General features: G+C 43.3%; 2 protein-coding genes across 2 annotated transcripts; both read left to right on the top strand.

Moving 5' to 3' along the window:
• Window positions 1-131: 131 nt before the first annotated feature.
• uros (uroporphyrinogen III synthase) lies at window positions 132-2,599 on the top strand. The gene is made up of 9 exons (XM_076093937.1): window positions 132-494; window positions 600-683; window positions 798-894; window positions 1,086-1,160; window positions 1,472-1,546; window positions 1,658-1,741; window positions 1,857-1,942; window positions 2,023-2,121; window positions 2,217-2,599. The coding sequence occupies exons 1-9, from the start codon at window positions 432-434 to the stop codon at window positions 2,337-2,339; spliced, it is 786 nt and encodes a 261-aa protein (XP_075950052.1). The 5' UTR covers window positions 132-431; the 3' UTR covers window positions 2,340-2,599.
• A 94-nt stretch (window positions 2,600-2,693) lies between these two features.
• On the top strand, window positions 2,694-8,114 carry mmp21 (matrix metallopeptidase 21). Its single transcript, XM_076093935.1, has 7 exons — window positions 2,694-3,156; window positions 3,271-4,183; window positions 4,360-4,499; window positions 4,578-4,719; window positions 4,856-5,113; window positions 5,247-5,419; window positions 6,037-8,114. The coding sequence occupies exons 1-7, from the start codon at window positions 3,004-3,006 to the stop codon at window positions 6,340-6,342; spliced, it is 2,085 nt and encodes a 694-aa protein (XP_075950050.1). The 5' UTR covers window positions 2,694-3,003; the 3' UTR covers window positions 6,343-8,114.
• Window positions 8,115-16,775: the final 8,661 nt, after the last annotated feature.

The raw sequence follows: 16,775 nt of genomic DNA, 5'->3' as shown, positions 1-16,775 counted from the left end.
TGTACGATACAAGTGAGATAGATTAACCGCTTATTATCACAAGGCATGGCGGACGGTTACTAGCTAAGCTAAACTGTCATTCAGGAAGCCTTGCTAATGTAAACAATAACAGAAGAAGACACCAGCCACATTATAGCTAATGCAACATACGTAATACACCCACCCCAAGAGAAAGTGTGACATTATTGCTTCTCATTTTCTCCTCGTGTGCAGCCCAATAATCGTGACTCAACAGTATCGTTATCGGCAGGTTGCATGTGACAGTTTTAGGGTGTAGCTTAGCTTGCTGTGCCTTCACACCCACTGTCCTCAGTCCTTTTGCAGTTTTGAGTGTCTTGCTTTGACAGCAGCATTCATATTTCACCCTGGTTTGATCTGTCGATTTATTCCTTGTTTATTTGATTGATCCAGCTTCTTAAAGCCTAGTCAAGATGCATGTGCTGCTTCTCAAAGAGCCTAGAGATGGAGAGTCTGGACCTGATCCCTACATTAAGGTAAAAGCACATGTTAGTACTGTGTTCAGATATGTATTTGCTGCAGTTGTCAGCTTTGCATTTCACAGATCCTATTGTCAGGAAGCTCTTGTTTTGTTTCCACAGGAGCTGGCATCACATGGACATAAAGCAACCCTGATTCCTGTGCTGTCTTTTAAGTTTGTGTCATTAAACACCTTGTCAGATAAGGTACATTCCATTATTACAGTATTACATTCGTATTTGCATCATTCATGTGCATATGTATTGCTTTTTGTATCATTTGTCTGTTCTTTAAGATGACTTCCTGTTTTTTTTCTTCAGCTTTTCCAACCAGAAAAACATGGAGGTCTTATATTTACCAGTCCGAGAGCAGTGGAGGCTGTGAAGATGTGCTTAGAAGCAGAAGAAAGAAGGGAAGGTGAGAATATACAAAGGAATTCCGTTTTAAAATGAATATAATTGTTGCACCCTGTACCTCATTGATTAATCCTCTGAAAGCATGTGCTTGGTTAAATGTGAGTTCTGTGTACTGTGTTTCTTGACTGCTCACTGACATTTGAAACCACTTCCTTGATTAAATGTCATCTTTTTCCTTAATTGTTATATCAGAATGGAGCAGCTCCGTGAAAGACAAGTGGAACAGCAAGTCCATCTATGTGGTTGGGAAGGCAACTGCTGCATTAGGTGAGTTATTGTCACGTATGAAAATTATACTCGCTATGTTAATGCTAATTCTAGCAGAGTGTGGCAGGCACCTGGTGCTGACAGAGGTGTGTGAGGTGATGTTACTGCCCTCAGTCATTTGGAAATAGGTTGTACACAAGTGACAGTTTGCTGCAAGCTGCAGCACCTGCCTGACGTGTGCTTTGCCTTCTTTCTTTAGTGACACTTGATCTCTTTGTTGTCAGTTACTTGTGTATTTAGTAATTGAAGCAGTTGAGCTGAATTTGTGTAATTATTCAGTGACGTGTTGTTGTTGTTTTTTCCCTGCATAGTACGGAATCTGGGTCTGAACCCTTTGGGCGAGGACACGGGGACAGCAGATGTCCTGTCACGTCTTATCCTCGAACGTACGATATGACTTCATACTCCCACATTCTTCACCGTTCAGTTTAATGGGACCTTTGCAATTGTTCTGCTAACTAATATGACCTTATACTTAATTCTCTTCATTTTCACAGGAGAGGACACAAATATTCCACCACTTTTCTTCCCCTGTGGCTCGATCAAAAGAGAAGTGTTGCCCACGGCTTTAAGGGGAAATGGTAAGATCTCAAGATTTAGACTCAAGGTGATAAAAGTCCCACTGGGGCTACACTAATTATAAAATAATAATTGTGCTACCTTTATCACTGCGGGGATCTCTTTCTTTGTTTCCAGGAGTGCCCCTGGAGACGCTGACTGTCTATCAAACAGCTGAACATCCAGACCTGGAGAAAAATCTAAAGAACTATTTCACAGAGCAGGTGAAGCCCCACTCCTTCTGCATTTTAGAGCGAAGGCTTTTCTAAACGTAGCGATTCTTTATACGTCTGTGCATTTGCAGGGCGCTCCAGCCAGCGTCGCTTTCTTCAGTCCATCGGGAGTGAAGTTTTGCTTAGAGGTGGTACGGAGGCTGTCGGGTGAACAGCTGACTCAAATAAAGGTGAAGCCTCCTCACACATAAAACGACGCATGAATCTGCAGTACCTAACAGATATTCGGTGCCTCTGACAGTCACTTAAACTTCTTTGTTTCCAGTTTGCAGCCATCGGGCCTACGACACAAGACGCTATGATGGCAGAGGGCCTGTGTGTCAGCTGTACTGCAGAAAAGCCAACAGCTGAGCACCTGGCAGCAGCGATAGCCAAAGCTCTCCAGTAACCAGCCACAGCTCCTAAATCCATCCACTTTATCTTCTCTCTTTGTATATTCTGTGGTATTTATATGAATTGTCATTTGTCTGTTTTACTTTTACCAGATTTGTATGTACATCAGCTAAATTGCACTGAGAAAAAAAACTGGCTTTTTCTGCCAGAAGAGCCTCAAGAATGTAAGTGAATGTAATTGTAATATTTATGTTAGGCGTGCTCAAGAAAGTGTATCTAGCTTTTGTTTTTGAAAATAAACGCTTGTCAATGTGATGATGGAAGGTTTGGTTTGTGGTTATTCATTGTGTGTGTATGTGTGTGTGTGTGTGTGTGTGTGTGTGTGTGTGTGTGTGCGTGTGTCCGGTTCAAAACAGGTGTTGGCAGAAGTCATGGCTGTCCTAAACTGCTATTGTCCACATGAAAGTGAAGGCTTTAACCTCTTTCCACAGGTCAACAGCAGTCCATTTAAAACCAGTGGAGCGTGTATCGCACATCCATACAATTCAGTGACTGGAGACAGTAAAGACAGGTTTACTTTTCACACAAAGCTGAGGGAAGTGGGATACCTCCAAAGAGTCGCACCTTTAGAGGGGTGTGGAGAAACTCAGCATCTGCCTATAAAGCACTGTGGCTTCGTACTTACTCGTATACAGATACCTGAGTAAACCAACGCCACGATGCTGACTTCTATCCAGCTGATGATTTTCCTTTTTTGGACGAGCATTTGCTCAGTTGATGCAGAGAAACTTTTCCATAACCGGGATCATTCTGATGTGCAGACCCTTAATTCTCACCAAGCTGAGGTTATAACAAACAAATACACAGCAGAGGTAAATGACTTCACTTTTTTCCAAATGCTCTCTCCTTTGTCAAACTTCAGCATCTTTTAGATTCGACATTTTAAGATTGACTGTTGTAATCATATAACCCATGTCTTGTTCCAGCTATTTCTCTCTAGATATGGATTCATTACGCCAGTGAACTGGGAGGAGGTCCAGTTTGAAGATTCCGACGCCTCTTTTCACAATGACTTCCTGGGTGACCTTCAAGACGTGATCCAGGAAGGAACCTCGCATCACTCAAGGGATGCTCCACAGGATGGCGACCACGACGGTCTAACCGAGAGCCAAGTGTTTGTTTCAGCTCTTAAAGAGTTCCAGAGGGTGTCGGGTCTGCCTGCCACAGGTGTGTTTGATGAGGCCACCAAGGTGGCAATGAACACACCGAGGTGTGGAGTCCCTGACAAGGAGATCGACCTGGACGCCCCCGTAGCACCTGAGAACAGCAGCGCCTTAGATGCCGAAAGCAGTGCAGGTGACACTCTGAACGCGACTGACGGCAACAACACATTAAGTAATATAACCGGCGACACTGCTTCTTTTGGTACCGCTAACCCCTTTGAAGATGACATATTCAATGTTAATGACACAGAAAGTGTCTTTTCCAATGACACCGGCATGAATTACACAGACGACTTTAACTTATACGATGGCATTTTAAATAGCACTTCTCTAAACGGCTCCCACAATATCAACATGGACGGTCGAATGGCGAATACCGTCGCAAACGCCCGTCAGAGCAAAGCAGTGCGACGCAGGAAACGTCACCTCGCCGCTCTCGTGTCCAAAAGCAGGCACAGGAGAGACTTGAGTGAAAGCGGTTACATGGCCTTTTCCAAGAGGGTGCTGAAATGGAGGCTGATAGGAGAAGGATACAGCAGTCAGCTGTCAGTTGAAGAACAGAGGTACATCTTCAGACTGGCCTTCAGGATGTGGAGCGAGGTGTCTCCCCTGGAGTTTGTGGAGGATACACGTTCTCCACTGGAGGACATTGATATCAGGCTGGGCTTTGGCACAGGTAGGTCTGACCCAACACATATGATAATCATTACATATTTTCATTGTTTCACTAGACCTGCTCATGTCAAGTAACAACTATCTACTGATCATTTTTTATTTAAGTTCACACAGAAACCAGCGCATTCTTGTTTGCTTTTGTTGTTTTTTCAACTCATGCCACTATATTTCACACAGGAAGGCATCTGGGTTGCAACCAGAGGTTTGATGGCACTGGTCAAGAATTTGCCCACGCCTGGTTCCTGGGTGATATACACTTTGATGACGACGAACATTTCACCGCTCCCAATGCTGGCAGCGGGATCAGTCTACTCAAAGTAAGCACGATAAAGGGAATCATCTGATGTATAATGGAAAAGAATAATAACACATTTTTTAAATTTCCTATTTGTTAGGTAGCAGTTCATGAGATCGGCCACGTTCTGGGTCTCCCCCACATCTACAGAGCTGGCTCTATAATGCAGCCCAGCTACCTGCCCCAGGAGTCAGGCTTTGAGATGGACTGGACGGACAGGAAGGCCATACAGCACCTCTACGGTACACGGTTACAGCACCATCTAGTGGATACCTACACACACAGAGCAGGACAGAAATAGATTCAGTTTTATTTACATACTTAATAGATTGACACAAAGGAATAAGTTTTCTTCAATGTGCTTGTGTTTGAACTCAGGGGGCTGTAAGGGTCGATTCAACACGGCATTTGACTGGATCAGAAAGGAGAAGACGCCCTACGGGGAGGTGGTCATCCGCTTTAACACCTACTTCATAAGAGACGGCTGGTACTGGCTGTATGAGAACAGAAATAACCGAACGCGCTTCGGAGATCCAGTTGCCCTGCAGGCTGGCTGGCGTGGAATTCCCATGGACGGAGTGGATGCGTACGTGCATGTGTGGTCCCGAAAAATAGATGCTGTTTACTTCTTTAAAGGTAGGCCCCCAAAAAAGCAGCACTAGCCTACAAATGTAAATACTGTATGAACCACGAAGGTAACCATTTTCATAGCATATCCCCAAAGATATTAGTGTAAAGTATTTGGTGAATGGTGTTTTTTGGTGTACAGGTACTCAGTTCTGGAGGTATGACAACGAGAACGACCAGGCGTTCAGACAGGACCCTGAAGGTCACCGCTATCCCAGGTTAATCTCTGAGGGTTTCCCAGGGGTGTTCGGTCCCATTGACACGGCCTTCTATGACAGGAGGGACTCTCGCATCTACTTCTTCAAAAACACTCTTGTAAGATTTGAATCCTCATCTTCATCTCTTTAGTACACGATAACGGGGGAGGTGTGTGGAAATCACATGGATGTGATGACACATATCAATGGTTTCACTTTGCATCGATGATATTTGATTGTTGATTGCTGAATCGATATATTGATCCAAATGAATGCATCGTTATACCCTTCATTCTTACCACTAATAATTTTGTGGCCCTGTGTTGTAAAGGGTAGCCTCTGTCAAATCATAATAATAATAATTAATAATCCCTAAAGTTGTGTTAGTCAAATTACCAAAAACGAATTGACATTCTGAAGGCCTGGAGCCTATTATTACAGCACAGGACTACTTGTTGGTTGCTGGCATATTATTAAGCTGCCATGTATAGCCTGCTCTGTGCAGGCGGGAACAAAAAGGCAACGAGGTACAAGCATAATACACTGAGTATTAAATATGTATACATAAGCAAATGTCTTGGCGAGACCAAAGCCCGAGCTAATTCATTGTTCCTCAGCATTGTGATGGAACATATTCATGCAAACAAACCTGCTACACTTCCTCTGTGATTTGTTTGCGTGTTGTAATTGACTTGATTTCTATATAAGAGAGAAACCAATCATCTGTTCAAACAGGTGTATGCATTTGACGTGGAAGCCAACAGCTTGGCAAGAGGCTTCCCCGAAAACATCAGAGATGTTTTCCCTCCAGTGGTGAGCGGAGACCATCCCGATGGCAACATCGATGCATCATACTTCTCCTACACCCACAATGCCGTCTTCCTCCTCAAGGGCGCGCGCTTCTGGCAGGTGTTGGGAAGCCGCGATCGCTGGCGCCGGCCCTTTCTGCCACGAAATGGCCTGCTGCCGCACAAGGAGGTGGATCGGCACTGGTTCGACATCTGCAACGTTCATCCCACTGCACTCAAACTAACCCGCTGAGTTTGCTGAAGCAGAGATTCATTAAACCCCACTGATGTGCGCTGATATGGACTACTGATTCACCTGTGGTGGTATGTATACATGTTGTCACATGCGTGTAGACATCCTCTACTTTAAAAAATCTATATATTTATCCATAATTTAAGATCTTAAAGACAAAAACAACAGAATATGTCTGTTTGCTTACTTTTAATGAGGTGTGTTATTAATGTTTCAGCTGCTCTGTCTGTCTTTTGCTTTGAGGTGCCGAATGCATATTGGCATGAAAACTATCCTAATGAACCTCTAATGACTAAGATATTTAGCATTCGTGAGAATATACTTATTTATGGATTGTTTACTTATTTTTACACTGACACCTCATTTCACTGACACTGTGGAGACGTTGCTTACAAATGGCACACTGACAAAGAAGAGGGGATGTTTATGCAAGAACATATGAAATAATGTCAAAGCTCACAATATACATATACTTTTGAAGAAAGATGCGGAAAAGTATCTGTACGATTATGCGTGTATAAAAATGGAAATTTATTCAGAAGACTGAGAGTGGTTCCTTGGTAAACTTATAGATGAAAGCATTCTTCTTCTTTTTGTTTTTTAAAGAAATGTGATATATTGATTTAAAATGTATATCATCAGAAATATCACACAGAACGGATTAACATTCATCCAGATTCCTCGGATTTTGCCTTATTTGCACAACATGTTACGAGGAGGGATACAAAATAATAACCAGATCCTCTCGTTGCCCCGTGATGAGGATCATGGAAATATATATGCACTTGCTCCCGTGGCCTCTTGTTAGCGTGACTGTCTGATCTCAGCACATCTGCACTGAATGTACGAAACTATCACTTCCCTCTAAATCAACTGCAGAAACTCCAATCTATAGCTGCCTGCAAGCAGGAAAGAATATCACGTCAAGTCAAATTTATTTATAGAGCTCAATGTCACAAATCACAAATTTGCACCATGATTTAAAAAAAAAAATCCCTTAATGCTCTGATTCATCCCCAGCAGTGCAACAAGCTTAAGGTCTGACCTGGAAGAAAACAATATAAGCTTTATCAATAAAAACCTGGAGGTGGTGGAACATAGCGATCCGTTCCTTTGGAATTCCTTCTTGCTATGAAAGGTTAAAGATTTACACGCTATCAATCAAAACAGACCCTATTGAAATTAAGATTGAAGCAAAAATGATTGAAAGAGCCACTCACTTACTTGATGCTGTTCCATTTTACAGAAATCATTTGAGCACGGTGCAAAGAAACAGACATCGATTCTATAATCAATATGTTACTAGAACACTCTTATTAATTCCGCTCATTTTAGGAGATTAAGCTCCTGGTGGGCTCCAGATAACTAGCGTTGTGCTCCAGGCGCTCCATAGGCGCTATATTAATAAATTGAAGTAGAAATCAATTACAAGCACAGGAACAAAATGTCACGGTAATTGGGGCTACAGAGACGGATGTCATGAGATGATGAGTCTGCTCTGGCATGAACAGAATGAGCTTTCTGTGAAAGGCATCAGCAGCGTACAAATAAATATCTTTGTGCATCTTTTTTTCTGTGGATGTGTGCTTGTCATCTTCAGATAATATTCCTTGTAATTTTCATCTAGGATTTGAGTAACTGAATATCACTGGGTATCATGTCTGGCTTCTTGGTTCAAGTCCACTTAAAAATGTAAAGATTTAATTTTGTTATTACACTATTTGCAGGCAAATTATCCCTCCGAGAGAACTAATAAACATCCCGTAATTCAGCGTGAAGTCACATTTGTTTGACTATAATATGCCATATGTTTGTTGCTACAGTATATTGCTGTTTGGTTGACATCCCAGCAGGAAATATTGATAAACTAATATTGAATAAGATGATGCAGTGCAGTGGAGGTTTTGTTTATCCCAATATGAAGCACCATACACCTCCTGCTACCCTGGAGTTCCCCATATTGAGAAATCCTGAATACATACTGTTTTTCACACATGTGAGTCCCCGGCTGCCGTACAGTGCCCAGCTCAATGATCTGTGCTTTTTGCACTCGCGGTGCTGCTATTGAAGCTCCCATCCCTACACCCCGGGCCTCTTTGGATGCGACTGAGATAAATGAGATCAGTCATGCTGATGGAGCCTGAGCTGCTGCAGCCTCAGAGAGATACAAAAAACCTGTGTCATGGCACAGGAATCCACACGGGAGGCACTTCAATAACGGGAGAATGGGATGCGAAATGGTGCCTGCAGCACATTCATTTATAAAGAAAAAAAATCTCCCAAACTCTCGCCCTATTTCTGTCTCAGAGCAGAGTGTAAAACATAGGAATCAATAATTTCTGGTATCATTCCAGCATCCTACAAATGTGTCTTTGTGTGTGCCATGGGATTAGTTTAACAAACTGCTGCATGTCGATACAGTAGCGTGTTGCATGTTGAATGTGTCCTGAGGAATCTCGTCTGCGAGCTCCCGGCTTTGAAAGGATATTCTTGTTGTCCCGTCAGCGATCTCTAGGGTTGACTTGACAGTGAGGATGATGTCACTTTCAATATGTTCGTGTGAAGAGAACATTACCAGCATTTTCCTCTGTCACACATTGTGGGACGGATGTTTAATACTTTCAGTTTATTGTACGCTCGAGTTTGAGAAATTGTTCGTTGTACATGTCATAATACTCACACAGCACTGTGGAACTCCTCCCTGCCCCCGTCTGCCCTTTGTAGAAGCAGAGTGAGTGAAAAACACTGGATCCTTTACTTCCCATAATGCAACTCGAAAGCATCTTTTTGTGAACTCTTTTCACAGGCTGAGTAGTACTCCCGATGATGAATAAGCTGATCTTTAAATTTCCTAACTAACAAAAAAAAAAGTATAAAACGTTATCTCTAACAAATACAATACAAAGAAAGACAATATCTTAAAAATTGGAGGTAAATGACAATTATTTTTGGTCTTTACATTCTCATACTTCCAAGTACGAAGAAGGGTGAAGCTGCAGGAGAAGGGGCCAGCAGAGGGCAACCTCAACACATAGAAGTGGCTCAACTAACCCTCAGGACTGCTGTGGTAACCCACAATTGTCTATTTTTTTTCAAAATATTGAGTTTTTCACATGCTTATAGGCATCTTTTGCATTACCCCACAAATGTATTTGACATTTTGCATTGATCTGAAATGCAGCAGGGAACAAAACTCTATGTGTATTGTGTTCATTTTAGAATGATAAATATGTGATTTTTGGACCAATGCTTATGAATCCAATCAAAGCATAGTGGTCTTTGTGGTTTTATTGGCAGGTACCTTAATGCCTTTCTTTGCATCGTTGCATTTCTGTGTGTTTGTGACTAAGTCAAATGTAGTTTGAGAGCGTAATAACAACGGGGAGGATTCTCTCTGCATTCTGTATGTGTCCCCTGTTGTCAGAGGTCTACTGTGGAATTCTGACGTGTGTGTGTGTGTGTTTATCTTGAAATGACAGGTTATGGAAATACCTTTACATTGGTATACACACGCTATGTTTCTCTATGTTTGAAAGGGAATTTGTTGCTGCTGCCAAGGATTCCTCACAGAGGCAGGGTGCGGATCAGCATTTATTCTGCAGTAATAAGCGAGGAATTCAGACTTTCCTGAAAAGCGGATTTTGAGTTGAAAGTTGTGTTGCGCATTAACTCCGAGTGGCATCGTTAACAAGGCTCTGGCTTGTTTACAGAGGTTCAAAAACCAAGCAGTCTCTCACCTCGCTCAGAAAAAATACACTCGGGAATACACACTCACAAACATACGCCCACGATTGCACAAATGCATACACGTGTGCGCTCTCACAAGAATCACATACACACACTCACAGATGTTCCCCCCCCCACATGTGTCTCTCCCTCCTCCCCTCCTCCCTCTCTGCGTCTCTCCTTGCCCTCAGATAAAGAAGTTTGGATTAAAAGAGAAGAATACTCACTGATGCCTTCACAACTGCCGCTCAATTTCACATTCAAATCAATGTTTCAAAGGCTTTTTATCATCAAATAGTTTCTAGCAAAGTGCTCCTCACTGAGGACCTTTAATGTTGAGGAGAGGTAGGATTTGGGATTCACAAACCTGAGCTTTCATGCCGTCATTACACCGTGAAGAAGTCTGCAATAAAAAGCAGTTTTTTTTTTTAGACATCAGAACAACTTTCTTTGACTTTATATCGCTCCTTGGTTACACATGTAAGCAGGAGTCACTCTGCTAAATTGAAATAGTACAGTAATTACATGTCTTCTCTTGGGAATAGTCCATGTATCAAACAGACTAATTTGAATGAGAAATCCAAATCATGCGAGTGTAATTAAGCATTCTGTAGCCTCATGCATAATGCAGCATTTACGCATTGACTAAATACCTGATAAACAAATAGTGTGGGTGTGAAAGAGGACATGTTTGTCATACCACAAGCAACCCGCCCAATAAACGCAGTCGGCCCACTAATTTGCTTCCATATATGTGGTGGAGGAATCTCTCCCACCCGCCGCACACTGAACCTTGACCTTTGGCTGAGGAGGGGTTAGGGAAACAAAACAAAAGGGGCTTTCTGGCGGTCTCAGTCTGAGTGGCAGCTGCAGGTCAAAGAGGGGAGGGACGAGGCTGTCCCACGCATGGCCACACAGAAGGGACGGCCCGGCCGCTGTCTCTATTCCGAGAATGGGACAGTGACAGGAAGTGTACGTGCTGTTTCTTACCCCGTTTTGTTTACTTGACTTGTTTTTGCCGTCTTAATCTCAAGTCCCATCTTTATGAACACAAAATACCGTGCTGTTTCCACCTTTCAACAGAATTGCCTTCATCTGATGAGCCTTTTATTCTCTTCTGAGCCACATAAACACACCTGCTCATGAGACCACTTGTACATTCAGGAGCACCAAACAAGGAATTTGTCAAGTGGTCGAGCATTTGGGTTCCTCCTCCTCCTCTCTGTTTCTCCCCTCACGCACAATCATCGGCTGGCCCTATACTCCTCTACCCGTGCCCTCCATCTCCTCCTCCATCTCTCCCTCTCTCTGTTTCTACCAGAGGAACAGATGGGGTTTAACTCGGGGGGGATTGATGGTTTTGTATGAACAGTCCCTTACTTAACTGGGGGGGGGGGGGGGGGGAGGGTGTCACACTTTGTGTCACATGCCAGTTTGTGTGCGTGTGTCTGTGTGTGTTAAGGTTCCACTTTCAGCCTTGATTTTGGCTAGAGGACATTTGTTATGTGCTTTGTCTTTTGGATTGGAAAAAAAGAATCAGGATTTGACTTGTTAGCACATGAGGAGGGGGGGGAGACGCAGAGAGAGCTATTCCCAATACAATAGCCTAAGTAAGTCATTCGACTGTAAAATCCAGCACAGTGTTGGTAGAGTATATATATATATATCTTTTATTTTTTTCTTCTAATGGTGTGTGTGAGTGCTACATAACTAGTAACTCAACCTGATCTCACAGGCTTACAAAAGGCACGACATTTAAAGGGCATTCTGCGTGTCATAATAACACGTTTTGTGTCATTTTCCGTTGCGTCCTTACTGTGAAACAGCTGCACTTAAGTCACAAACAGAGATCTTTCAGTCAGGAGACCTCATTTTAAACGAGAAGTCAACGTTGACATTTTTGTCACGTGACTTTCGTAATTAGTGATTTTAACCCAAACGACGATATTTTCCTAAACCTAACCAAGTAGTTTGTTCCTGTGAAGACGGAAGTTTATTTTGAAAGGACCGTATGTATGTAACGAGCAAAATTTGACACGTTGTTGCAAGCTTTCGTAGGAAAACGTACTAAAAACTTTTCATAAAATATCATACGAATGGTAGTATGAGGATACTTTGACCTTATGCCAATACAATGTATCGTGTTGAGACACAGGAGCACCAAGAGTATCACAACGGCTTTAAACAAACCCTTCACACCAACCTTATTTGGAAGATAAAATTAAGGCAAACTGTCAGTTGTAAGTATCCCAAGCAGTTATCTTGGTGAGAAGTATGTTATCATAAGCGATAAAAAATAGACGGCCAGTACTTTAAAAATAACAACAAAAACTGCATGCCTTACAATCACATGGAAAGCGCTAGTATGTATTCACACAGAGAATAGGCTGCCCTTTACTGACACTGGACACGGTGAATGACTGCCTCGTGATTGTAATCTCTGGAAACCATACAAAATGTTGACACATTTGCTCTGCAATAAATAAATAAAAACACACTATGTAACACGTCTCCATGCATGACGAAACATGTTGCAATGCGAAGTATCCATTTATTTGTCAGCAAGCGTGTACTCAAATCTAAAAGTCTTCTCCTTCCTGTAATGTCTGTGTGTTTTTCTTAAGTATACATGTTGCTCTATCGCCGCGTTCATGAAAGATGCATCTCTCTCCGTTCAACACACACAGCGGGATAGTTGTTTTTGCAGCGCCGCAGCTGAAACCTATTTGAAAATAGACCTCAGAGTTGTTCTTCTCCAAACAGCTGCCATTATTCATGAATGTCAGCTACGGGATGTATTTCATATGTCAGTGTCAGAGAGATTATATTATGTGCTACAACCTCTGGCTGGTGTTGGTGACGGGTTTTATTTAATTTATTTTTTTCAAAGTGCCAAACAGTGCATCAGTAAAATAAATATTGCATGCTTTTCACCTTGAAGGATGTGGTATATATTCTAACCAATGCTCCAGGAAGTGAGAGAATTATGCCTCTCTCCTCCTGTTCATGCATTACATTTTGGAATACTCAATAGGCAGGAATCCTGCTGGGAGCTTGAGTTTGAGCTTTGGCTCCCTCCCATGTAGGTCACACCTTATTATGGCAAATTTAAAAGTTCTTGCCATGACTCTCTGTTTAGAAAATGAGAAGGAGGTCCCCCGTGTGCATGTGTGTCACGGATTTAAACGGTGTCGTTTCACCTCCTTTCTGGAGTGTTTTTGTTTGATCTAAATGAGAATTGGAGAAAGTGGAACAGCTCGTGAAGGAGCAGTGAGAAATCGAGACTGACGTTGCCACCTCATAGCCCTGAAATTGTGCAGAGTAGTTGTGCCAGTCTCTTTGTTTGGAGATTAATGTTGCGTCAGTCACATTGTTTGTATGAGGGACACTAGCCAAATTGCATGGTGAAATCTCGCTACTCCAAAAACACCCATTCTGATGCAGAGGCAAATAGGAGAGCAGCGTTCGGAGAGAATCGTAAATTTATCTGACATGCATGGGGCTCCCGCTATTATGAGCTATTGATACTCTGCCAATCAAAGCTTGCCATTTGTGGCATCATCAGCGTCTCTGTTTTAACTTTCTATGTGTGTCTTTGAATGTAGGTGGAACATTACAGGGCTGTGATGTACGCCCGTACGCACACAGCCCTGAATTAGGAGGCCCCTCTTTCTTTTCTTTTTTTTTCTCCTTTCTGCCGGCTTTGCTCAGGGGCACGACACATTTCTGAGGGGCTTTGGATCCCCTTGCCTGATAATTCCTTCAATTATTCAATGGTTGGCTGGCAGATGAAGTGAGGCCATGAATAAAGCAAATCTGTGAGCATATGAGCTCTGACAATACAAACACACTATTAGCACTCATTTCCTCATGCTCGTCCTTGACGATACACCTAAGCATCCTGGAAATGGGGCGCCGCGAGCAGGGGTTGGTGCTTGTACGCAGAGCTCTCACACACATTCAAGTTCAAGCGACAAACTCTTGTGGTCGGGAGCTTATTGCTGCTTGTCAGGTCAGCAGCGCTGGCGGTCTTCCTTTTACTTTCTGCATAGGGCTTTGTGAAATCAGGCCAGGGCTTTTTCCGTGCTTGCATCGTGACTCGATAGAGCGAGCATGCGTCAGATTATAACTCTTTTCTCGCCGGAGAGGTGTCACTCCAGTGACTGAGCCGTGGCTCCTAATAAAAAGCCTGATCTTCGTCGACACCTCTAACTTAGTGCAGTGAAGTGTAGGACAAAAACAAGAGAAGGGGTGGTGTGCTCCACCTTAATGAAGTTGTAGGTCTTGTTCCTCGCTGCGCTCTGTTGGAGAAACAAAGCTAATCATAGTGAGAGCAGCCCCAGACTGCTCCAACAGAGGGACCAGGTGCTTGTTCGCTTCTTCTTCTTTTCCTTTTTTTTTTTTTTCGCCGAGCACCTGCCTTTAACCATCTGCACCTGCTGTCTGTAATAAGACAAGGGTGCAGCACTCACAGCAGTCCCTGGATGTGTGATGGGATGGCTCGGTTGATTGCGATGATGCCTCAAAGACAAACAGCACACGCGTCTCTTATCTCCTCCTATAAATCCTCCAAGAGACAAAAGAAAAGTCTGACTCAACACTGACCCTCTTTGTTGCCCTGACAGGAAACTGAACAGAGGCATATTCTGCATCTTACATAAGATCAAACCTCTGTATGTGCAGACAGAACTGTATGACAGCTTTAGATTGGTGTTGCATGTACTTAGGAAATCCTGGCAATTTCTTTTTCATTATTATAATTTTTTTGCTCCTGCGACGTCCCATTGTTGCATGATGTTAATCTCCTCAGCAACAGACTCCTGATGTATTTGGTTCACAGGAAGGTCAAGGACGAGCCAAACGCCCCGCCCTCTTCCTGCAACAAAGCTTGTACGGTGGGGGGGAAAAAAACCTGTCAATAACTCAGAGCTGCCACACCCACTCCATAGAGGAGAAAGTCTACTCTGATATTTTACTTTTCCTTGCGGAACACTGCGGACTTCTTTCACTGATCTTGGCATTGAATAGCGCAATTGTTCAGGTCATGAATCGACGAGTAAAGAAATAGGATTTTGTGTTTCTCCGGAACGAATCTTTTCTTTGGGAACGCAGTCAAACTTCTGTTGGCTGGATTTTGCTCTGGCCTTCGAATTCCAAATACTTCACCCCCATGAATAAGAAAAACCAAATATACTAGAGTTGAATAAAACTGTCTTATTCTTTTGAATACAGGATACAATTGAAGATGAAACTATGTGCCACCCTGCTCTTCAGTATCTCACTCTGCTGCCGTCTCTTTGATGTGCGAGGTAGAAAAAAGCTGTGCACCTGTGGGGAGGATAAGAGGGTGATGGTGGTAGAGAGGGGACGGGGGACAGGGGACGGGGGGACTGCAGGGTTGTGAGCGACCGCCAACTTACTTGAGTGTCTATCAACCTCGGCCTGCTGCTGCTGCTGCCAGCACTGCTGTGCCAGACTCTGCTCTTCCAGATAAACAAATGCTAGACAAATTTCTCTTTGTTAAACCTGTGTCGACTGCTGCATAATAATGAAGGCTGTTGCTGCCAGAGCATGTGTCCAGCCAGTAATGATCCTCCTGTCTGAGAGAACAATGAGGAAAGAATGTATTCATACAGACGGGGCGCTCTGCTGCTCTGTACATTCTTTCCTTCCTGGACTGACTCGGCTTTGGCGTTAATGCGCTTTTGTAAACACAGTAGTCCAGTCACTCCGCACAATTATCCTCGAACGTATTCATAGCAGATCTGGGATGCAGCCCGGGGCGTCGTTCTTACCATTCGTTTTATTTTGGCCCTGACTTCTTGTTCAACTGACTCTGATATCACAACGTTAAGGCTTTCAGCCTGTTTGCTTGTACTCGAGGAGAGATTGTTAAGATTAAATTGCAGCACAGTACGAATAAATCTCATCACTGCTGGACAAGATGCCAAATCCTGGTGGTCTTATGACAGAGATCAATTGGGGCTCTCTCCGTGCCTGGCTCCAACAGGGCCCCCTTATCATAGGAGCAATAATACAACATTAGGCTGTACTTCTTTAAAATCCACATCTTAAAAACATCTCTGCGATTCACTGCGGACTCTACCTAATTATGCATGGAGAATGTCTGAGGGCTGTGGGGGGAGGAGGTGAGAAAGGCTGGCTCGTGGAGGACTTTGTGGGGCTTGAGTGCACTGCTGAAGGCAGCCAAAGTCTACTTTGATACCTGGCAGCTGGATCTCCCTGTTCCAGATTAGAATTACTTTCAGAATATCATGCATCATTACGACTGGCAAATTGGCCAGATCACAAGGTTACTGCGATAATGAGGAGAGGACGACAAGGTAAACTGCAGCAGCGAGATTCAAATGTGAGGCATATTTGCCTTACGGGGCTGTAAAAGGGGGCCACGTCTCGTATTGTGGAGGGTGACCCCCCCTTCCAGAGGTCATATCCAATTAAACAAACTAGAAGAATGTAGGATTCTCGTCCATGTGTAAAAATGCAAAGAGGCAATCCCCAGCCTGGTGTAAAAATGCAAAGTCCGTCTGCCAGGATCATTTGAAATTCTTGTTTCCCCTCCTCCGCACACGTACGTAACATCATCTTTGTTTAATATGTACGTAATGGGACTGTGAAGAGAGCTAACACATGGTGCCCTGAGCAAAAGCACGTCTTTAGCTGTTGCATGGCAGCCATGCACTTGA

The sequence above is a fragment of the Anarhichas minor genome, unplaced genomic scaffold, assembly GCF_050575085.1.
Source record: "Anarhichas minor isolate MPS153535 unplaced genomic scaffold, ASM5057508v1 ptg000017l, whole genome shotgun sequence".
NCBI lineage: Eukaryota > Metazoa > Chordata > Actinopteri > Perciformes > Anarhichadidae > Anarhichas > Anarhichas minor.
The sequence above is the reverse complement of the archived record's forward strand: the minus strand, read 5'-3'. Positions and strand labels throughout refer to the sequence as shown.

Bases quoted from the DNA above. Each gene is read 5' to 3' on its own strand.
- uros (XM_076093937.1), top strand. From the start codon at position 432: ATGCATGTGCTGCTTCTCAAAGAGCCTAGAGATGGAGAGTCTGGACCT. The intron at 1,943-2,022 runs GTGAAGCCCCAC...GTGCATTTGCAG, and splicing joins AGAACTATTTCACAGAGCAG to GGCGCTCCAGCCAGCGTCGC. The intron at 2,122-2,216 runs GTGAAGCCTCCT...CTTTGTTTCCAG, and splicing joins AACAGCTGACTCAAATAAAG to TTTGCAGCCATCGGGCCTAC.
- mmp21 (XM_076093935.1), top strand. From the start codon at position 3,004: ATGCTGACTTCTATCCAGCTGATGATTTTCCTTTTTTGGACGAGCATT. The intron at 4,500-4,577 runs GTAAGCACGATA...CCTATTTGTTAG, and splicing joins GCGGGATCAGTCTACTCAAA to GTAGCAGTTCATGAGATCGG. The intron at 5,114-5,246 runs GTAGGCCCCCAA...TTTGGTGTACAG, and splicing joins TGCTGTTTACTTCTTTAAAG to GTACTCAGTTCTGGAGGTAT.